The sequence below is a fragment of the Heteronotia binoei genome, chromosome 15 (genome assembly GCF_032191835.1).
Source record: "Heteronotia binoei isolate CCM8104 ecotype False Entrance Well chromosome 15, APGP_CSIRO_Hbin_v1, whole genome shotgun sequence".
NCBI lineage: Eukaryota > Metazoa > Chordata > Lepidosauria > Squamata > Gekkonidae > Heteronotia > Heteronotia binoei.
In genome coordinates this window covers 24554246-24577326 of record NC_083237.1, presented here as the reverse complement: position 1 = coordinate 24577326, position 23081 = coordinate 24554246, and the positions used below count along the sequence as shown (strand labels likewise).

Below are 23081 nucleotides of genomic sequence, written 5' to 3'. Positions count from 1 at the left end.
GCCTGTAGAATTTACCCCTTGGTTCAATTTTGTTTGAAACCTGGAGGTTCATTAACGGACAGGTAGAAGTCCTCCTGCTACAATTTTGGTGTCAGTTTGGTTAAAAAACAGCCACACCAGTCCCACAAGAATGCCCCCAATGAATAATGACAGACCAATGGGAAGGGACTGGGGACTGAGCAAAGGAAGCTACTTTTACTTTGTGAAGGGACACAAACAGGCTACAACAAGGAATGACAACAGCAGGTAATTTTTTAAAATTATACATTAGTCACCGCAAGAGTAGGAAGATGAAATGAATGCAGTCAGGGTTTTGTTGTTTTGTTTTTAATGCTGTGGTGGTCAGCTAGACCACTCCTGCTAGGCCGCTGCTTGACCATCACCTTAGGAATCAGTAGAAAGAAGTGAAGCTACACAGAAGGTCACTTACTTGGGGGGGGGGTCTATAAAATCAAGCCTCTTTGTTTGATTTGTTTGAAATTTAGGGGGTTTTAGATTAGAGGGAGAGCTGTGTTCTACGCAAACCTGGTGCCACATTTATAAACAGATGCCTTGGAACTTCATACACATTCCCCATTGAAAACAATGGTCCTGAACTATGGAACCTGAAAAACCGCATGGATTTTAGTCCTGAGCCAGTAAGATCCTACCTAAAGATAAGCAATCATGGTCAAAAGCCCTCCCCCCCCCCAAGCCTGGATCCAAAATTATAACACTCCCTCTCTTGATGTATACCTCAACTATAGTCAATGTCATACAATCTATTTTTATAGGTAAACAGACGTGGTGCCTCTCTGCTGATTTTGTTAGAGCTAATGGGTGGCTTTTGACATGATGTGTTGCTTTATTAAACTGTTGGAGGAGATAAGGGTGATAGAAGTGATACTTTGATAGCTTCAGCAGTTTTGTCTGTTGGACTCAAAGAGCTGTCATCAGAGAAACCAATGAGCTTTGAGCTTCCTGGAAAATGAGTTGAAAGATGTCTTGAGGCTTTGGTCCTCTCACCTACGTTGCTTAATATTTACATGAGACTACTAAATGAGATTATCACTAGCTTTGTGGTTAGGTGCCATCAATACACTGATGACCGCCCCCCCAGGTCTATATTTAATTAACAAAGCCTCTAGAAGCAGCCATCTCTGTCTCAGGCCATTCCTTGGATGCCATGGTCAGCTGGCTAGGGGAGAATAAACAAGCTCAATACAGATAAAATAGAGGTGATGCTGGTCGGAAAGGTTAATGGTGTGGAGAGGCTTTTACAGCTAGCTTTGGATGGGGTTGCTCTACATTGGCAGAATATTTCATCTATTTATTGAAAGACTTTTAACTTGCCTTGTTCTCAGGATCTAAGGCCCACTTCAGAGCAGAAAGCAAGTAGGACACATATTTTGGAATACCAAGAATTTGTCTAAAGAATGAGGCTTGAATGTCCTCCACTTTCCTAGTAAATGCTGAGATCAATATAGGGATACCATAGAGAATTTGGGCTAGCGTTTTAGATCTGAATACTTTAATTGCTGCTGGGACTAATTAGTTGCCCCCTGCAAAGAAAAATTGTTTGATTTGAGCAACCGAACATTTAGCCAAGTTGATGGTCTTGTTACGATGTGATACCCATCTTAGCTTGTGGTTAAAAGTGATCCCCAAGTATTTAAAAAAAAATTGTTTGCTCAATTGTTGAGTTGCCAATAAACCATCTCTGTGGGCGCCAGCAACTTGAAAAGACAACTACTTTAGATTTGGCATAATTAATAGAGAGTGAATTACAGTTACAGTAGTCCTAGAAGGCATTCAGATACCTTTGCAGGCCTTGTACAAGAGAGGATGGTAGTGTCATCGGCTGGCATAAAGTAATAAGGGGACCTCTCGGCCTGCTAGTTTAGGCGGATGACCATTAATAGGGTTAAAAAATTGTGCCAGATCAGTTAAAAATAAATTTAAAAGATGCAGGGCCAGCACGCAACCTTGTTTAACCCCCTTTAACACTGGGATTTTACTAGTCAGGTCACCACTAGAAAAAATTTGCAAAAAGTATTGGAATGAAGTTTCTTCAAGAGAAACAGCAAACAAGGGTCCATTCCCAGGTTTACTAGCTTAATCCATAGTTGGTCTCTATCTATTGTTTAAATTTGTATATTCTGTGTATTCAATTGCAACTGTTATGTTTGGTATGGGGGTATGGCGATCTAAAGCAGTTTATAAAACAAGCTTCCAACCCAACCATATTATATCAAAATACATTTTAAAAAATCAGAGCAGTGTCAGACATTTCAAAAGCAGCACAGCTACGGACACACAGTATACAACTATGACATCCCCTGGCTCCGCTTATGAATCTAACTCTGCTGATGGAAAGGAAGGTTGGTGCTATTGCTAAATACTCTGTTCCAGTGCATAAAGGCTTTCTGCACCAGGTTTTTGATGCAGCTTGGCTTCTTAACTGCATTTCTTATGAACTGTACTCCTCTCATTGCTCACCCATTTTGTCTTTGATGTTTCCCCATTTTTTGAAGCAGCTTCAGGGTGATAGCCAGGATTTAATGTTTTGTTTGGTGGGGGGGGGCACAGCAGCATTTATTATTGGGAGGGGGGCAAGGAGCCACTCACTTTGGCCTTAAACCATTTCTCTGCTTCTCAAGTAAAGTGACAGCCCCCCTCCCCCATTTGCCTAACTAAACCTTCCGGACTCGGAGGGGGCGGGATCCGGCTGCAAGTAGGCTTCTCTCTCTACCCCATGCTGATCTGAAGCCCCTCCCTGCTGGTTTCTCTGGCCAGGCAAAAGCGAAGCCTTTTCCCCACCCTCCTGGAAGGAACTGACCCCTCTCGGATTCCAAGGCCCCCACTGCCTCTGGCCACCGAGGATCCAGCCAACAGGAAGGCTTCCTTCCCCAGCACTTGGAGGGTCTCTCTTTCCTGGCATTCTTCTGCATCAGCATGGCATGGTGATCCCAGGAGTGAGTCCTGACCCTGGGGCATGAGCACTGGGGAGGGCCAGCTGCCATAGCAGCCACAACAGATGCAGTGGCCTGGTCGGAGCATGTCCAGAGTGCAAGCCAGGAAGAAAGTGCTTTTTGATCAGAGCAGTAGTAGCAGCGGCAGAAAGGAGACCGGCAGCAATGCTACAGTAGCAAAGCTACACTTATCCTGAGCAGTGGTGACTGGCGATGAGCAAAGGGGGCAGATTGCAGGCCATACAGATGGAAGGGGGGTTTGAATGGAGTGGTTTGCCCCCCTGGGCCTCACTGTAGCTATGAACCTGAACAGCTTTGCAGTGGTCTGATAAAACACAGAAAAAACTTGAGATGGGAGAAGGAGAGCAACAACCAGCAAATGGCCCAGTGTATTAGGGAGGGGAAGAACAATTCAGCTAAGAAGCTAAACTGCAGCGGAAACTTGGCACAGAAAAGCCCCATCTCACTTCTAAGATTCATGGATCTGTGGTACCAGAGGCCCCCGGAGGGCTATCAGGCCCCTGAGCAACTGGCTGTCATCTACTTCCTTCACCCTATATCTTGCTTCCTTCTGCATAACAGCTTGCTTTGCAAGGCTTGCTCAACTGTATGGGAGCTACAGAGCAAAACCTCTATTTTCTCCATTGGCTGAGGCTCCTCCCTTGGGGAGGAACGGGGGGAGGAATAGCTTGCTTTGCTAGGCTCTTTCAATTGCACAGTGGAGCTACTGAGCCAAGCCTCCCTTCCTTTTATTGGCTAAGGCTCCCCCCCCCCTCCCAGTCCCCTGGAGAAGGAAGGAAAAAGTCAGAACTTCCTTTGCCCAGTTCCCTGGATCCCATGGGAGAAATACAAAGAAGGAAGAAATACAAAGAAAGACCAATGAGTAATAACGTTGTAAGCATGTTTTAAGTTTTTAAAAAATGTATTTGTGTTTTGTGTTCTTTATAAAATTTGTATCTCTGCTACCTTGTCTTAAACACATGGCCCGGCCCAACAAGGTCTCATTTATGTCAGATCTGTCCCTCATAACAAAGGAGTTCAACACTCCTGGTCTAGAGGTATTTTAATGTATCAGTCAAATATTCCCCAAATGCCTCCTGCTGGTGCTAGCTTTGTTGGGAACCATGTGCCTTACAATTTCTCCATTTATCTTACAGCCAAACAAAGGAGCAGCCTGACTTTTGTCACCATCTATAGTGTTCTGTCCTCATCCATGGAGAGAATGAGACACTCAAAAAGCAAGGAAGATGCTAAGGTATAAGACAGAGTGAAATCAGAGCTAGCCTAATTGCTATCACTAGTACTAATGACTATCACTTGATGAACAATGGCTGAACATGTATCTTTGAGGGGATGCTGGGGCCATGGAATTTCTGCCTTTGTTGTGAGATCTGTGGCCCATGTATGTGTGCAATTCAATGCTGTGGTCATATATGAACTTGGAATAGGACTCCTTATTTATTTATTCACAAGATTTATATTCCAACTTTTGTCCCAGTTTGGCAGCTAATAAATAAAAACAAAGAGTATAAAAACATATCATAAAACAAGTTAAAATCCTAGCTTTTGTAGAACCATCAATTAAAGCATAAGGCATTAAGGAGGGATTGTGGAGGGAATGGCAGACAAAACAGAAAAGTCATCACCAGCTTGTAGAAGACAGCTATTGAAGAGGACAGGCAAATATCCATGGGGAGGGAGTTCCACAACTTTGGCACCATAACTAAGAAGGACCAATCTTGGGTTGCCACCTGTCTAACCTCAGAAGACAAGGGAGGCACCCAAAGCAAGGCCACAGAAGATGACCATATTGGTCAGGTAGGTACGTATGAGAGTAGGCAGTCCTTACGTTATGCTGGTCTAGACAGTACTGGGCTATTAAGTGTCAAAGGCAGCACCATAAATTGGGTCTATAAACAAAGTGGGAGCCAATGTAGAGATAGGCCAAGAACGGAGTGATAATGTTCCTACAACCCACTCCAGTCACATCACAAGAAGACATTTTCCAGGAGTTTCTTCCTGCATTTCTGCATGAGTGGCAAACCAGTACAGGCTTCTGGGCTAGGCCTCTTGTCTGAGTCCTTCTTTCTCTCTCTTCCCTGCCCCCTCAGCTCCAAGAAGAGCAGCTGGAAAATATAACTCCAAAGCCCTCCAAACGTGTAACTATTTCAGGAGTGATTGGACCCTCTGGGAAAAGTTTCCAGACAGATGAGCCCTTCTTCTCTTCTGAGATGATGGCAGATGGAGCCTTCAGTACCACAGCTACACTGGGGTCGGAACCAGGAAGCCTATCAACTCCACATTCCTACACAGGAACCTCTCAGCCGACTGTAGTTGCCAGCAATATGGAATACTCTGCTTCTCCTTCTAATTTAGACAGGCCCACATCCAGTCAGATACCGCCTAGTTCTGGACTCTCTGAAAAATCTGCATTTAGCAAAGAAGCTCCTGTAGGCAACGAGGTGCTTCGCCCCGAATCCAACAAATCTATAGGCATGGGGACTTCAACAGCAGATGCAAAACCTACACTTGCTGGTTCCTCCACTTCACCCAACTGGAGAGAGCAAGGGCAACCCAGTGTGCAATCCCAGCAACAGAGCAAAATGCAGGATGGCTGGATTCCAAATCCCCAGCCTTCTGCAACAGCCGGACCTCCAGACAGATCCCAAGTTTCAGTAGGGGTGGGAAGTGCTATAGCAGACGTTAAATCTGAAGCAGTTGGTCCCTCTGTCAGAGGCAGCTTGAGGGATGCAGCGGCAGGTCCCTCCGCCACAGGCAACTTGAAGCAGCAAGGGGAATCCCGCATCCAATCCCGGCAACAGAGCAAAATGGGGGATGCCTCGAGGCCAAGTTCCATGCCCTCTGCACTAACCAGGCCACCTGACAGATCCCGCAATTCCATAGGGGTGGGTCATTCTGCAGTAGAAACTAGATCGGCAGCTGTTGGCCCCTCAGTCATAGGTGGCTGGAAGGAGCAAAGGGGATGCAAACTGCATTCCCAACCACAGAGTCAATGGGGGGATGCCTCGAGGCCAAGTTCCATGCCCTCTGCACTAACCAGGCAACCTGACAGATCCCGCAATTCCATAGGGGTGGGTCATTCTGCAGTAGAAACTAGATCGGCAGCTGTTGGCCCCTCGGTCACAGGTGGCTGGAAGGAGCAAAGGGGATGCAAACTGCATTCCCAACCACAGAGTCAAATGGATGACAACTGGAGAGTGTGTTCAAGCCCCTTTTCACCACCTGGACCACCTGACAAATTCTGTAAATCAGTGGGTGTGGGTTGCTCAACCAAATCGGTAGGTGTGGGACGCTCACAGAGGAAAACAGTTTCTGAAGGCATTGGTCCTTCAATACCAGGCAGCAAAATCACTGCAAGAAATTCCCGAGAACCAGACACAAGATTACAGGAGCATGATATATTCCAGCCACAGGGATGGCTTGGTACTGTGGAGATAGAAGATACACCTGCATTAAGGACAACTGCTGCTACCACTCCTGGTCCCAGCAATCGTGCATCCAGAGTTACAACACCTTCTGGTGGATATGGCAGTCAGGTAACCAAAGATGCCTCAGCCAGGTTTGAATTATAGGAGACTTGGAGAGGGCAAGGGGAAGACAGACTAACACTAGGGGTGACATGAAATTTGCCTGTGTTTGAGAGGCACCAATATATCTGAATTGGAAACCTTTTCGAATGTCATTTTTGAGGGGTGTGTTAAAAACAAAAATAACCAATAAACCCTAAATTGCAAACGGAGCTGCTGAACATTACAGCAATAATGTTAACTATGAACTTGTCAAAATGCAGTATCTTTTTTGTCAGAAGCTTAAAAGAAAAACGCTAAACCCAATGTAAAAATATGGAAAATATACATTTGCAGTTTTTACAAGCAAATTTGAGTTTACAAGCTCAAGATTCTCTGTCCTCTTCAAAAAAACAAAACACCATTTGAACTCTACACAACTCTATCTTTCCAGGTATATGAATGTAGAGATGGCAGGAGGCAAACAGAAGTGATCAGAAGATCAGTTATAGGAAAGTTAAAGCCCGAGAACTGAGATTTAAGAGTTTTTGGCTGCTTAATTCTGTATCCCGCATGGGAAACCTGCACTTGCTTGGAACTGCAGAATCAAGAATCCCTGATTGTGATGTGTCTGTACACAGAGATATGAAAGAGGGCAAGAATGTGGGGAAGGGGGGATGTAGTGCTGGGAGGGAAAATATTATCTAGAAAGGAACGAATCCGAGACCAAGCACTGAATAGCAGAAGGACACAGGATCCAGGGGGATTCTTGCTAAGCAGTCATCTCTTCCATAATGGCTGTGACTACAGCACCTCTTGGAAGGCCAAGGATAATCAATGGCATTCCATATCCAGCTGAAAGGTGGTCTCCATCTCTCTTGTTCCGAAAATGAAAGTAGTCCTGACCTCCCATCAGACAGATTTCACATATCATCTAACCCTATTAGGTTAAAACTGTAGATGTCAGCTGCTGGAAATCCCGAGCTCTTTTGAGAAGACTAATTTCATCAAGTTAAGAACCAAAACTTCTGGCTTGATTGTAGTGGAATGGAGGGAAATCTATTGAACTGCAGCTGGGAATGTTTGTTTAACATATTTCTCTGCCACCTTTGCACCAAAAAAGGGTTCCCAAGATGGCAAACATTAAAATATCTGAGGCATTAAAATATTGTTTAAAATAAAGTATATACAAAATTGAAGAGCCCCATGGCACAGAGTGATAAAGCTGCAACTGCAGTCCAAGTGTAGATGACTGGGGAAGGCAATGGCAAACCACCCCATAGAAAGTCTGCCATGAAAATGTTGTGATGCAACATCACCCCAAAGTCAGAAATGACTGGTACTTACACAGGGGACTACCTTTACCTTAATATATACAAAATATTTAAATAATTCGGTAAAACACACACACACACACGAGACAGCAGTGAGGAGGGAAGTAGCAATTACTGGGGGAACATCAGACAAAACAAAAAAGTCTTCATCAGCTGATGAAAGACAGTGACAGAGGGAGACTAATAAGGAAACTAATGAATGCCCCGGGGAGAGGGGAGAATGCCAGAGTTTTGGTGCCACAACCAAGAAGGCCCTTTCTTGAGTTGCCACAGCCTCAGATGGAAGAGGTACGTTACAGGCACCTAAAGCAGGGCTTCTGAAGATGGCCAGTGTAGATGGGTAGGTTCATATGGGAGTGGGTGGTCCTTCAGGTATGCTGGCCCCAAGCTGTGTAGTTTAAAGGTCAATATCAGCACCAGGAATTAGGTTCAGAAGCAACCTGGGAGTCAGAGTAGATGGAACAAGAGTGGAGTGATATGATGGTCTCTATGACCCACTTCAGCCAACTTTCTGGCAGCCACATTTTGTACTGACTGTAACTTCTGGACAAACTTCATAGGCAGATGGTGGTAGACTGGCAAGTTATTTTCTCAGAGGTAGCAGAATCAAGGACTTGTGCGGTTGTTGTTGTTACTTACTCTTTGGGAGAAAAATTGGGTTAGAAAGTCCTAAGGGAACAGTGAAGTGGAATACACAACCAGGTTCATATGCAGCTCATTTGTCTTTCAATGGGAAATGAGATTGTGCTGGAATGTGCCCTACATCCATATCCTGTTGGGATGATGGGCAGCTTAGGTCCCAGGGCAAGGGAAGTAATAGGACAGAGCTACAAAACACAAGCCTGCATCTGAAGGGATTTCAAGATGCCCAGTAATCCGAAAGCCTCACGGTGGTGGTTTTACTGTATCTGGATTATGTTTAAAGGACTTTCTCCTCTACACTGTAAAATACCTTTTTTTTTGCTTTTGTTTTTAGAAGTTACAACTGAGCCAGATTTGAAAGGACCCTGTCTAGATGAAGTCTGCACCACTTTTGCTTGCAGTTAATTCACAGCCCGTGTTGTGAAGCAAGCCAAGTTTCAAAATAACCAGGAATCGCATGTTGAGAGGAATAGGAGCAAATGGATGGTTTGGATATGTGGAGGATCAAAGGGCATTCTTAATAAAAAAAATTTCACTAAAATAGTGTCTCTTTTTTGTCTTCTCTGGCTGGGCCAAACATAATAATCAGAAAACACAGATTGTTGGCAGAAGGCTTTTATACCTGTGACTTTGGGCTGGATGTTTCTGCTTCCACACTTTAACCTTACAGGCTAGCTCAGGGGTGGCCAAACTTGCTTAAAGTAAGAGCCACTTAGAATAAACGTCAGATGTTTGAGAGCCGCAAGTCATGAATGTCACATGTTTGACAGCTGCAAGACAGAAAGGAAGGAGAGAGGGAGGGAAGGAAGGAAGAAAGGAAAAAAGGAGGGTGGGTGGATTTGTGGGTGGGTGGGAAGAAAGATGGAAAGAAAACAGATGGGGAGAGGTGAAAAGAAAGCAACTTCAAATGCATTCTCCAAGCTGGTTTGGCTTGGAGAAGTGATTTAAAGAGACAAATGCCTTCTTCAAGACAGCCAACTGGGCAGTGGAGGCTTTGAGAGCCACACAATATGTGTGAAAGAGCCACATGTGGCATGGCTCCTGAGCCACAGTTTGGCAACCCCTGGGCTAGCTGACGTGCAGTCTGTGATGTCTTTAGATAGCATCAGCACAGCCTTGAAGATGGGGATCCCTCCAGTAGGTGAACATGTGTACAAGTCCTTCTGTTATTTTTACAATGGAGCCAACAGCCATATTTTGAGGACATGGAAACATAGAGGTCCCTCCCCTTCCCTGGATCCAGTCCCAATTTCCAGGAATTTTCCAGTTTGGAGCTAGCAACCCTAGACTGAATGGGAACAGTGGAGCTGTGAGAGAGAGAGGGTGTTGTGCCATTTTGCCTATGAAATTTCCATTCACAGCTCTTGTTGGCTTTACTGGCTCTCCCTTCACACCCTGTAGGTGAACTATCAGCTTGGGAGGTGGTGAAAACGGAGTAGTGGAAGAATTACATTCTTTTCCTCTCAGTGTTGCATTCTGTGAGGCCCAGCTACAATTTATACAGGTTTATGTGAAAAGATCCCTAGTTTTATCTCTCCACCTCCAGTTAATGCATCAGGGCTAGCTAGTTTAGGAAAGACCTTTCTCTGACAAAATAGATAGCCCAACAGCCTCATCCAGTATAAGGTAAGATCTATATATTCACAATGAGACACATTTTCAGTCGGAAATACATTGTGATATCCAGTCAGGTATCCTCCATAGGTTCCATAAAATATGCAGTTTAGCTATTATGCCTTACTCATGATTTATTAGACAATAATATTAAGTATCAATGAGCCAGATTTACTGTTTTACGTATCTTGGATCAGCAATATCTGTTACTGGGAATGTTGGGGGGGGGGGGGAGGGAACCCACAGCCTGATGAAGAAAGGGGAAAAAATGCACACAACCCCTTCCCCCCTTCTTGTCAGCGGTAGTATTTTCTTTGGTTGTTTTGTTGATAGATATAATTTACACACAGAGAAATAGAATAAATAACAGAATACATGTGGAAATGCACACTGACCTGTTTTCTCTGTTACCCTGGAAGAGGTAGAAACTCCTGGTCCTGATTGGCTCATGGTTTCAAACAGCCCCTTCTAGGGTTGCCAGGTCTGTGTTGGAAAATACCTGGAGACTTTGGGTGTGGAGATAGGAGGGGGAGGGGGTTTGGGGGAGCAGAGGGGAGGGGCCTCAGCATGGTACAATGCCACAGAGTCCACCCTTCAAAACAGACATTTTCTTCAGGGGAGCTGCTCTCTGCCAGCTGGTGATCAGTTGCATAAGCGGGAGATCTCCAGGCCCCACCTGGAGGCTGGCAACTATAGACCCTTCCCTCCCTGACCTCTCCAGAAAATTCCAAGGCAGTTATTCCCAGCACTTAAGCGCCAGGGTTGTATCTGCAAGCTGATTGGCTGAAGGGCAATTCTTCCAAGCAGGAAGGGGAAATGCCAGCACTAACCCCCTGCCTAGAAAAATCTGTGACAGTTCATCTCGAAGTTCATTGGCTGGCAGTTTACTCTAGTGACTGTTCACCCAATCAGAGGCTGAGGAAGTGCCACATTTCCCTGCCCCCATCCTCCTCCTCCTCCTCTGAAGTGGCTTTTGGGATCCAGTCAGACCAACTGAGTGACAAAAGTAATGACCTTGAGAGGGGGGGGGTGTGGTGAGGGGGGTGAGTCTGATGATGATTCCCTGCTAAAGCCTTTCCTCTCCCAAAATTATGCCCTCCACAGGCTCCACCCCCAAATCCAAGCATTTTCAATCTACAATTGGCAAACCTAGGTTGCCAACTAGGCTTCCCAATCCCCAGGTCCCAGCAGAGGATTCCCTGGTTTTACAGGCTTCCCCTGCCCCAGCCAACTGGCCGTTGGGGAAAACCCCGCCCCCACAGCCACCATGCAGCTCTAGAGCTCTGGCAGGTTTAGAAACCTGCAAACAGGTCCGTTTCAAAATGTGTGTGTGTGCCTTTAAAACTGAGCAGAAAGTACTTCATGGGAAGGGTCAGCAACACAGTCCCTCCATTTGTTTTGCTTTTGTTTAAGAGCAACTAAGTGTGTGTGTGTGTGTGAGAGAGAGAGAGCAGCTTAGCCCCTGTTCTTTTCATATGTCGTTGTGGAGGAACCAGATCCAGTAAGTGTGTGTGTGTGAAAGAGAGGGTTGCCAATCCCCAGGTTTGGAGGCCCTCCCGCTGCTTTAGGGTCATCAGAAAGCAGGGGAGGGAGGGAAAAGTCTACTGGGAAATTATTCCCTATGGAGAACAATTCCCATAGGAAATAATGGGGAATTGATCCGCAGGTATCGGGGGCTCTGGGGCGGGGCTCTTTTTTGAGGTAGAGGAACCAAATTTGGGGCAAAGATCTGGTGCCTCTCCCCAAAATACCCCCCAAGTTTCAAAATGATTGGACCAGGGGGTCCAATTCTATGAACCCCAAAAGAAGATGCCCCTATCCTTCATTATTTCCTATGGAAGGATTTTAAAAGGTGTGCTGTCCCTTTAAATGTGATGGCCAGAACTCCCTTGGAGTTCAATTATGCTTGTAATACCCTTGCTCTTGGCTCCACCCCCAATGTCTCCTGGCTCCATCCCCAAAGTCCCCAGGTATTTCTTGAATTGGACTTGGCAACCCTATTGCCAACATTTGAACTGGGCTCTTTAGGGTCTTTAACAGGCATTTAGCCTACAGGAATTAATGGATGGGGGGAGTATGTGTATCTCCATGCTGCATCAAAAGTCCTTAGAGTAGAGAAGATGCCAGCTTCCAGGTGGGACCTGGGGATCCCCCAGGTTTACAGCTTAACTCCAGACTACAGTGATCAGTTTCCCTGGAGGAGATGGATGCTTTGGAGGGTGGACTCTATGCCATTGTACCCTTCTGAGGTCCCTAGCTGCATCCCCAAATCTTCAGGGTTTTCCCAGCCTGAATCTGTTTTCCCTACACCCCCATCCCCCGTCAGTGGACAGGGGAACCTTGCAACCCTAAACACCTGATTATTTCTGCATATCAAGTGCTAGAGCAGGCCAGGTTACGTTTTCCAGTCAGTTGTTAGTGCTAGTTTAGCCACCCAATAGGATCCCCAACTCCAGATTGGGAAATTCCTGGAGATTTGGTAATAGAGCCTGGAGAGGGCAGGCAATCCTATCTGAGAGTTATGAGGTTGGCAGGCAGCCATGAAAGACTGAAGGGGAAGCCTTGACTGTGACCAAACTAGGGTTGCCAGCGTTCATATGGAACCTGGAAATCTCCCAGAGTTACAGTGATCAGTTCCCTGAAAACATGACCGCTTTGGAGGGTGGACTCTGTGACATCAAATTGCTGCTGAGCTCCATCCCCTTCTTAACTCCTGCCCTTTCAATGCTCCCCCCTCCCAAATCTCCAGGATTTCCCAAGCCTGCATGCTACCACCAGCTGGATCCAAAGGCACCAGGAGCACCCAGGGAGGTGATGGGTGAGCCTATGCTAGGAGGGTGAGTGGGTGGGTGGGGGTCATCATTGTCCATTGCAAGCAGAGCAGTCCCTGCCAGCATTGCAGGGGGTTACTCAGCTTCCGCTTACTTCTGGGCAGCTTTCTTCCATCTTGTCCTGATACAAAGATCACCTCCACAAGGTTAAAGGTAAAGGTTGGATTGGGTGGATGGCAAGGCTGAAGCAAGAGCAAAGATTTATTAGCTTTGCAGAGTCTCTTGGGCCATTGAGAAACCGGAACTGGGATAGAAGCTCTTGGGGTGGTGATTCTGTATGAGCTAGCACCCCCATGACCCCTCGGAAGAAAGCTGGAGGCTGGGGTGGGTGTTTGTGCTGGAGTACGGCAGGTCACCTTTCCGCACTTATTCCTCCCTTTCAGAAATGCAGAATTTTTCAGCTGCCTCGTCGTTGGAGGAGTTCAGCAAGACCAGGAGACAAAAGGGAGACAATTATGTCACAGCCCCATTTGACCCACGCTTCCCAAATGCCAACCAGACCCGCAACTGCTACCAGAATTACTTGGGTTGGTGAAGGAGAGCATGCAGTTCCATGGGGGTGGGGGCAGAGAGAGTTTGGGTTGGTTCTTATTTGCTGTTGAATTGCTCCTGAGTGGGATTGCCAATCTCCAGGTGGTGGCTGGAGATCTTCCAGAATTACAGCTGACCTCCAGAGTCCCAACTACAGAGATCAGTTTCCCTGGAGAAACTGGCAGCTTTGAAGGATGGACTGGATGGCTTCATGTCCCAGCTGAGCTCCCTGGCCTCCTCAGATTCCAGCTTCCCCTGGCCCTACCCCCAAATCTCCAGGAATCTCCCATCCTGGAGGTGGCATCCATACTCCTGAAGTACTGTAAGGTGTGGGAGGCCAAAAATATAAGTTTATTTTCTTTTTAAACTTCTGCACATTATATATATAGTGTAAAGGTAGTCCCCTGTGCAAGCACCAGTCATTTCCGACTCTGGGGTGACGTTGCTTTCACAATGTTTTCACAGCAGACTTTTTTATGGGGTGGTTTGCCATTGCCTTCCCCAGTCATCTACACTTTCCCCCCAGCAAGCTGGGTACTCATTTTACCGACCTCAGAAGGATGGAAGGCTGAGTCAACCTGAGCTGGCTACCTGAAACCAGCTTCCGCCAGGATTGAACTCAGGTCGTGAGCAGAGAGTTCAGACTGCGGTACTGCAGCTTTTTTAATATATATATATATATCTTAAATCTTCGTTCGCGAAGTCAAGCCGAGATATATATATATATATATATATATATATATATATATATATATATATATATATATATATATAGCTGCAGTACTGTTAATATCTAGTTAATAAATCTAGTTAATAAAATTATATATATCTACTTAATAAAATCTAGTTAATAAAATTATATATTAACTAGATTTTTACCTGGCTTTTCTGCCTCTATAGGGTCATCAAGTTGGCTAATGAAAGATACAAATTAAAACATTGTCTTAAAAGCCATTAGAACTATTATTTTAAATGGGTTTTTTAAACGTTCAGATGTTTCAGTGTTTACTGCCTTGGAGACCCTATTTTGGTAGAAAGGCAGCATTAAAATGTTTTATATAAATAAGCTCTGTTACTCTATGAATAAAGGGGAGGAGGAATTGCTGTGAGTGTGAACCAGTTTAAAAAAATGCTCCCTCGGGTGCTTCACTTTGACATCCTTTGAATAAAAAGGAAAGAATAAATACAGAGCAGCAGCAGAAGATGAAACTGCTGCAGCAGGTAACTGGAATGAAAATTTTGCCCTTGTTTCTGATCCCTGTCTGAAGGTTATGCCATGACAGTAGAGCAGTGCTTCCCGTTTGCAGGGTCATGACCCGATACCAGGCCACGGAAGCCTCACTACCAGATCACAAGAAAAGCCAAAGCTAGCCCTGCCCCCAGCAAAGCTAGCCCCGCCCCATTTCTGTATTGTGCAGAGAGGAGCTGGGCTGCCTCTCCTTCCTTCTCTTCCGCTCCCAGTGTTTGACAGAAAAGCTGGCATCCACTGGCACTTTAGACTCATGAAGTGTTCTTCAAGGTATGAGCTTTCATGTGCCTTGTAGTATGTTCTTTTGGGGAGATTTCCCCGGGAGGCCTGGGCGGCAAAGAAGGGTGTGTATGTTTTTTTTCAGTTGGGAGGGGCAGGGAGTGGGCATTCCAATAGCTGGGTTTTTTTACCAAATGACCCCTGGGCAGAATTTTTGCTGGCTGGGGTCATCTGATGGTGAGGAAGGCTTTTTTTTTCCTTTGCCCCCCCCCTTCTTTCTTTCTTTCCCTGCAAGTGATGCTCTGTCTGTATTCTTGGTGCTGGGGGGTGGGGGGGAAGCAACAGTGGGAGAGCTCCTAGTGCCCTGGCCCCACTGCTGGACATTCTGGTGCTTTTTGGGCATTGTATGAGGGAATTTTGGACTGGATAGTCCACTGGTCTGATCCAACATGGCTCCTATTATGTTTATGTTCTCTCTTTCCATGTCTTTCTTTTCTTTTCCTTACCTTCCATTTCATTATTTCCCTTTCTTTCCCTTTCTCTTTCTTTCTTTCCTTCCATTTTTGCTGGATGAAACTTTTCTGTTCATCATACTGTTGTTGCAGACATAGGAGCTCTGCCAATGAAAAGCTGGCACCCCCAGCTGTAGCCAGGTGGCCTTCTATGAGATTTCTGTGTGAGTGAGTGAGAGTAAGAGGTGTGGGGCAGAAAGAGATTATTGGAGATTACTGTGGTATATCTCAACAGCACTGGAAGAGATGGTACTATGAATTTGGTACCATTTTACTGGTCCTGCTTTTAACAGCTGTCTGACACCAAAACTAAACACCTCCTGTAGATATTAAAAAGGATGAAACTAGTTCACTGGCTAAGTATCTGCACAACAGGTTGCTTTTAAAGGCATGGGAAACACAGCCAGTAAAAAGCTGCAAGCCCCTCATAAATATCCTTTTTGGGATAACTGCAGAAAAGCTTGTATGAACTTCATGTAACTTGAAATTAATTCATTTGTTGCATACAATTCTGTGCTACCTTTCACAGCAATTTCCCAGTGTTTCAACCAAAGAAAAGCATGAAAAATAGCTGTCAAAAGATTTTCTTGAAACCAAGCAAGCTTGGTTGTAGCTCGAGGCAGGCTTCCAGTAGTAGCAGCTGAAGGAAGGGCCTACTAAATGTGTCAGCATATTTTGAGGTAGAGCAACTGCCAGGGCCCAGTGTGGGTGGTACACAGTGCTGGCATTCCTGATGGCAATGGCAACAGCACTTCCAACTGCATACATTGGCCAGTGCTGTTGAGGAAAGGATGTGTAGGTGGTGCAGGCAATTGAACATGGGCATTAGGAGTGCTTGCAAACTGGAAAAGAATACACAGATAGGTGCCTGCAGGTGTGGGGGTGAAAAGAGAGGACTGCCCACTCTCCACCCCCATTTTGGCTCAGCATGAGTTTCAGAGAGATTTTTCTGAAAATGAATTTACTTCCGAAGAAGAGGCAGGTTTGGGGGAGTGCCCTGGAAGTGACATCACAGGAAAAGGTGGAGTTTTGGTTCAGTGTGCCCCGGAAGTGACATCACTTGGTCCTTGACACCACAGGAAATGACATAATTCCTGTCTCCTAGCTCCACTCCCAAATGTTAGTGGGTCACAAAGGAGAAGTGTAAAAATAACCGGGCCATGGGAAAGAAAAGTTTGGGAAACCCTGCAGTAGAGGGATAGCTTAGAACAAGGGTGTCAAACATGCAGCCCGGGGGCTGAATCAGGCCCTCAGAGGGCTCCTATCAGGCTCCCAAGCAACTGGCTGTCATCTGCTTCCTTCTCCCTCTCTCACTTTCTTCTGCATTACAGCTTGCTTTGCCAGGCTTGCTCAATAGCACAGAAGCTACAGAGCAAAGTCTCTATTTTCTCCGCTGGCTGAGGCTCCTCCCTTGGGGAGGAAGGAGGGAGAGGGAGAGCTTGCTTTGCCAGGCTCTCTCAATTGCACAACAGAACTACTGAACCAAGCATCTCTCCCTTCTATTGGCTGAGACTCTCCCCCTTCTGGAAGGAAGGAAAGAGCCAGAACTTCTTTTATCCAGTTCCCTGGATCCCATGGGAGAGATACAAAGAAAGCGCCTTTAAGACCAACGAGTGCTAATGTTTTAAGCATGTTTTATTTTAAGGGTTTAAAAAAACAAAACAAAAAAACCTTTGTGTTTGTCTGTGTCCTTGATAAAGTTTATATCTCTGCTACCTAATCTTAAATAGGTACACACATTGTCCGGCCCAACAAGGTCTCATTTATGTCAGATCCAGCCCTCAAAACACCCCTGGCTTAGAAGATGCTGAACCCCCAAGGTGTGCCCAAACTGGTAATTTCTGTGAAGTTACTGGGAAGGGCGAGGAGAAGTTGAGCTGTTGTTTCTCCTTCTTCCCTGCAGACTACTACCGCTGCACCAAGATCCTGTCAGCCAAAGGCAAGGACCCCAAGCTGTGTGAGTGGTACCGCAGGGTTTTCACATCCCTGTGTCCTGTTTCCTGGGTGAGTGTAAGCATCAGGTTTGCCGGGCAAACCCAGCTGGCCTGCTGCACATGTTCCCTTCAGACGGCAGACAATGAACTTTGTGGTTTCCATTTTAATTTTGCTTTTTTGAACATGGGCTCTTTTCCTGCTTTTTTGCCTTTCGTTTGAACCTTTCTTCCTCTACCTTCAGAAATAACCCTCAGGGGGAATAAGTTCTCCTGCTTAGTTCTCGTAGCCCTTTCTTTCATGCCCAGGGAAATGCTGATCGCCACTTTGGGGTCAGGAAACAATTTTTCTCCAGGCCAGTTTGGCAAGGGATCCTGGTAGGCTTGCCAATCCCCAGGTCCCAGTGGGGGTTGTCCTGCTTTCCCAGGCTCCTTCCCACCCTCAGTCAGGTGGCCAGCGGGGGGAAGCCCCGCCCCCACAGCCCCCATGTGCCTTTCCACCTCCGGAGGCTTCCTCTTGGGATAGTGTGTCTGTGTTACTTTAAAGTAGTAGGCAGCAACTCATGAGTAGAGATGCCACTTCAGAGTCACCAGAAACGGAGGGCGGGGAAGGAAGGGAAATGTCTGCTGGGCACTTCATTATTCCCTATGTGGAGATCGATTCTTATAGGGTATAGTGGGGAATTGATCTGGAGGTATCGGGGGCTCTGGGGGAGGTATCGGGAGCTCTGGGGAGAGGTACCAAATTTTCAGTATAGTATCTAGTGCCTCTCCCCAAAGTACCCCCCAAGTTTCAAAATGATTGAACCAGGGGGTCCAATTCTATGAGCCCCAAAAGAAGGTGCCCCTATCCTTCATTATTTCCTATGAAAGAAAGGCATTTAAAAGGGTGTGCTGTCCCTTTAAATGTGATGGCCAGAACTCCCTTGGAGTTCAGTTATGCTTGTCACACCCTTGCTCCTGACTCCGCCCCAATGTCTCCTGGCTCCACCCCTAAAGTCTTCTGGCTCCATCCCCAAAGTTCCCAGATATTTCTTGAATTGGACTTGGCAACCCTAGATCCTGGAGGTTTTTGTCATCTTCTGGGCATGAAGCAGGGGTCACTGGGGATGTGTGGGTGGGTAGGGGGAGGAATTTGTGAAGCTCCTGCATTGTGCAGAGGTTTGGACTAGGTGAGCCTGGAGGTCCCTTTCACCTCTATTCTATTCTATTCTATTCTATTCTATTCTATTCTATTCTATTCTATTCTATTCTATTCTATTCTATTCTAGCCAGCAGCTGTTCAAAGTTACAGGCAGGACTGGAAACCACAACATTTTGTCATGATCCTAACCACAGCCAACACCTTGCTTCTTTCCAGTGCCTCCCTCAGGGGACTGTTCCCTTTATGTCTGAGACCCATTTTGGAATCCTGTAGTACATATTGGTGTCATACCAGCAGAATGTAATCTGCACCAGTCCCGTCTGCCAAATAGGGTTGCCAGCATCCAGGTGAGGCCTGGAGATCACCCAGAATTACAACTCATTTCCAGGCAACTGAATTCAGTTCTTCTTGAGAGAGTGGCTGTTTTGGAGGGTGGACTCTGTGGTGTTATACCACACCAAGGTCCCTCCCCATAGCCTGGCCTCTTCTAGGCTCCACTCCTCCATAATATTCATCACAAAAGATATTTTGGTGGCAAGAGATGGTCCCAAGAGCATAACTGGAAGAGAGCAACATCCAGTTAATTGTTTGTGGGGAGGGTTCACTTAGATGTGTTGTTTCAAGAACCTTCTCTGAATGTCCTTCTTACTCTCCCCTCCTCAGATTAAGCGCTGGGATGATCAGCGAGCAGATGGAACTTTTCCTGGCAAGATATGAGCTTCTACTTTGGCTTACATGAAAAGACCCCCCGCACAGCTTTTCCAGCCCATCCCAAGTCAGCCAGATCCATTGCTGGATACTTCAGCAGGTGTAACTTTGAATTATTCAGTTGTTGTGTGTTTACAAATTGCAGGGCGGGGAAGTTAATTCTTTCTAAAAAGGAAAATGTTTCCTAATAAATTTTTCCTGGAAACAGAAATCATTGTCTCGTTTTTCTTTACTGGTTGGGCCAGTGCTTGTTAATTTCCATTGAATTTTTAAAAATTCAGAATGTTCACTGATCTAAACAGCAGTCCTGTGCCATAAGATGAGATCTGTCCGATTATTTCCCACCAGCTTTTGAAAATCCTCCCCCCTTTGTTTCCCCTACTACATTTTTAACTTACCCTCCGTCCAAGGATCTCAGAGCGGGAAACAAGGTGTTCCCCTACATTTTATCCTCACCCTCAGAGTAAAATTAGGGTGGGAGGCAGCAACAGGTTCATAGCACACGGTGAGATTCATGTGGGGAGGGGGAATCCCTGGTCTTCAAGTACTAGCATGGCACTCTTACAGTTAATTCCTGCTTAGGGCTGCCAACTCCGGGTTGTGAAATACCTGGAGATTTTGGGGGTGCAGCCTAATGAAGGCAGGGTTTGGGGAGGGGAGGGACTTCAATGGGGTATAATGCCATGGAGCCTACCTTCCAAAAGGGGCCATTTTCACCAGGTGAACTGCTCTCTTGCCTGGAGATCAGATGTAATCCCAGGAGATCTGCAGCCACCATCTGTAGTTTGACAACCATATTCATGCTGGCTCTCATTTCCCACCCTCCTCTGAGTCTAAACACATAAAAACAGAACTCCCCATCTGAACTCTCCCATTCTTTAATATATCTGCCAGTGAGGACATGTTCAGATCCTGTCTCAAGTGGATGCTGGATGATGCATATGAAGAGCAGGGCCTTTTCACTTGTTGCCCCAACATGATTTCTCTTAAAGGTATGCTTTCCTTTGTCTCTAGACCCCAAGGCAGGCAAAGACTTTCTTCTGTCCCTCACATTTGATATGAGACCTTAGATCTGTTTCAAAAGTATGCTGACTGATCATATTTGCAGGAGGCTTTAGAAAATGTTGTTTTAGGGTTGGGATCCCCAACATGGTGCCCACTGACATCTTTCCTGGCATCTGCCAAGTGTTTTTAGAAAGTCGGTGGACCAAGTGGGGCTTTTGCCCAGCAAGGCTTCTGATTGGCCATTGAAGTTTTTTTTAAATGTGGTTTTTTAATGTTGCATCGGCAGCAGCTGTCAGCACAAAAAAGATCTACAGCTGGCTCCACCTTCCCTGGCAGCCATTTTGTGCTACACCCGCCATGCTGTGCAAGAATTCCAAAGGTGCTTGCAGGCTCAGAAAGGGCAGGGTTCTCTGTGTTAGGGCTTTCGTTTTGCATTGTCAGCTGCTTTTAGGATAAAAGTTTGTATAAAAATGTGATATAAATTACTCACACCTCTCTCAAAGGTAGGTAAGATCATTTCCAAGGAGATCAATGAGATTAAAGTTCTTAATTAGGTCTTGTGGCACAGGGAAGATCCCGCCCCATATGGGATGCATTATTCATCATGTGGAACATACTGGACTTGTAGAATCACAACGTTCAAAGATCAGCTAGTTCTTTGTTTTAAGAATGGATCCTATAGGCATGTGCTGAATGCATACCTAGCAGGCACTGGAAATAATTAGTGAGGGAGGTGTGGAGTCAAGGTGTAGATGCCGCTACTTTACACACCCACACCCAGGCAAAGCTAAGTGAGGGGAAAGGGTGTAGGGGAAGTACAGGTTCACATACTGAGCGAGCTCACACCCAAAGTGATGAAAAGGTGGATCAGATTATACACACCCTGCCAAGGAAACCCAAAAAACTGCCTGCGAAAGGGAATATGGCACAGGGACAACAAGCATCCGCCCAAAATAATGACTAAGGAAACAGGTGTAGGAAGCGTACATAGGCGGGCATGTAACATTCAGGGGCCTGGCTGCATCCTTCTGGCTACTCTTCAGCTGCACTTCACCCACACTGGGCTGTTGCACGCAGTCACCCTGCCAAAGAGGCACAAGTGTGTTGCCTGCCAAAGGCGTATGCATCCCAGGCCAGGCACAAGCTCTGAATGCTGACAGTGTGTTCCTGCCTCCCAGCTTTTGCATTTATGGAGACCTGCCTTTTTGACAGCTCCAGTCCTGAAGGCAGCTTACAATAAGTGCACAAACAATGAAAGTGGCAATGGAAAATGTGGTCAAGTCACAGCTGACTTATGGCAATACTCTGGGGTTTTTGAGGTAAGACAAGAATGGAGGTGGCTTGCCATTGCCTGCCTCTGTGTAGCAACTCTGGACTTCCTTGGTGGTCTCCCATCCAAGTTTTAACCAGGGCTGAACCTGCTTAACATCTGAGGAGATCAGGCTAGACTGGACCATCTAGGTCAAGGCGCAATGGAATTAGCACCCCTCAAACTACAAAAAGTAAAACATCCCATATAATGAAAGGAAACCACAGTATATCATCAGCACCGTATTTTACAAATTTTGACACACATCCCAAAGTGTGCCACAACAGCTACTATCTCTGCTTGCCTCCTGTACTGGTAGGGGTGGGGAGATAATACCACTGGCCTACCTTACAAGGTCATCAGAAGGATTACTGAGTATATATGAAGCATTTGGAACACTTTAGGTCACTCTAAATATGCTCATTAATATTTTCTAGACTATGCAATTTTTTTTAGGAGGGGAGGTTGGGAAGTTGCTCCAGTCTGAGCATTCAGAGCTAGTAGCAATCTATTTACCTGGGATAGCCCAGGTAAGCCAAATCTCAAGGTCGACCCCAACAAATACTTGGATGGGAGACCTTCTTGAAATACCAGCAGTCAGGAGAACAGGGGCAGGCTTTATTCAGCCACCTCTCTGACTATCCTCCAGGCCCCCAGTAGAAGTCAGCGACCAGAGGGCACCATGACTTCCAAGTGCAGACACACACACACACACATATACAATACAAAAAAAAAATCCACCCTCAAAATAAAAATGTAATGAAGCCAACCATTATGATAAAACAAATGTAGAGTAAGTGTAATAAATAGTAAATCTAAACCTTGGGCTGCAAGCTATAGAACATAAGAAAAATCCCACTGGATCACACCAAAAGACCCTTACAAATCCAGCATCCTGTTTCCCACAATGGCCAGTCCGGCATAGCCAGAAAGCCCACCAAGCAGGGAATGAAGGAAACTGCCTCTGCGAGCTTTTGCCCCTCCCCCAATCTCATGGCACTGAATCCCGTAAATTAATCTTACATTTTTATGAATAAGTCCTTCCTTTACACTTTCTTGAATTGACTGCCCATCAGCTTCATTGCGTGAACCCAAGTTTTAATGATGGGAAAGGGAGAAAAAGTTCTCTTTGATTAAGGTGCAATCAATTAAGCAATGCCATCAATTAAGTAGTGGGACCATCCCCTGGAAAGTACTTTTACACAAATCCTGTTGAGTAGGAACTGCAAGTAGTGAATTGCAAGTAGTGAACTGCAGATAATGGTCATTCTTATATCTTCATCTGTTCAGCTGAATGTGTGTTAAATGCCATCAAATTGCTTTGGAGTTGTGGTCACCCTATGAATTAATAAATAGCTTTACTCAGGGCTTTTTTTCCTGCAAAAAGAGGTGCTGGAACTCTCAAGAGGGAAATGAAGGAGAAAGGCACTGCAGCCCCTCATGAGCTTTTAAACACTTTTTGAGAATTTTGTTTCCACAAAGAGATTCCAGAACTCTGTTCTGCTGTGTTCCCCCAGAAAAAAACCCTTGGTTTTACTGGATGAAATCAGTGCAATTAATCAGCTACAAGAGGT

The 23081-nt window shown here is 45.8% G+C and overlaps 1 protein-coding gene across 1 annotated transcript; it reads left to right on the top strand.

Annotated features, from left to right (window-relative positions):
* Positions 1-10884: 10884 nt before the first annotated feature.
* LOC132583319 (cytochrome c oxidase subunit 6B1) lies at positions 10885-19404 on the top strand. Its single transcript, XM_060254982.1, has 4 exons — positions 10885-11074; positions 13283-13426; positions 17314-17420; positions 19155-19404. Exons 1-4 carry the CDS (start codon positions 10885-10887, stop codon positions 19200-19202), a joined length of 489 nt encoding a protein of 162 aa, XP_060110965.1. The 3' UTR covers positions 19203-19404.
* Positions 19405-23081: the final 3677 nt, after the last annotated feature.

Excerpts from the sequence above, each read along its gene's own strand:
- LOC132583319 (XM_060254982.1), top strand. The coding sequence starts at position 10,885 with ATGCCAGCACTAACCCCCTGCCTAGAAAAATCTGTGACAGTTCATCTC. Across the intron at positions 11,075-13,282 it reads AGACCAACTGAGTGACAAAA|AAATGCAGAATTTTTCAGCT; the intron begins GTAATGACCTTG and ends CCTCCCTTTCAG. Across the intron at positions 13,427-17,313 it reads CTGCTACCAGAATTACTTGG|ACTACTACCGCTGCACCAAG; the intron begins GTTGGTGAAGGA and ends TCTTCCCTGCAG.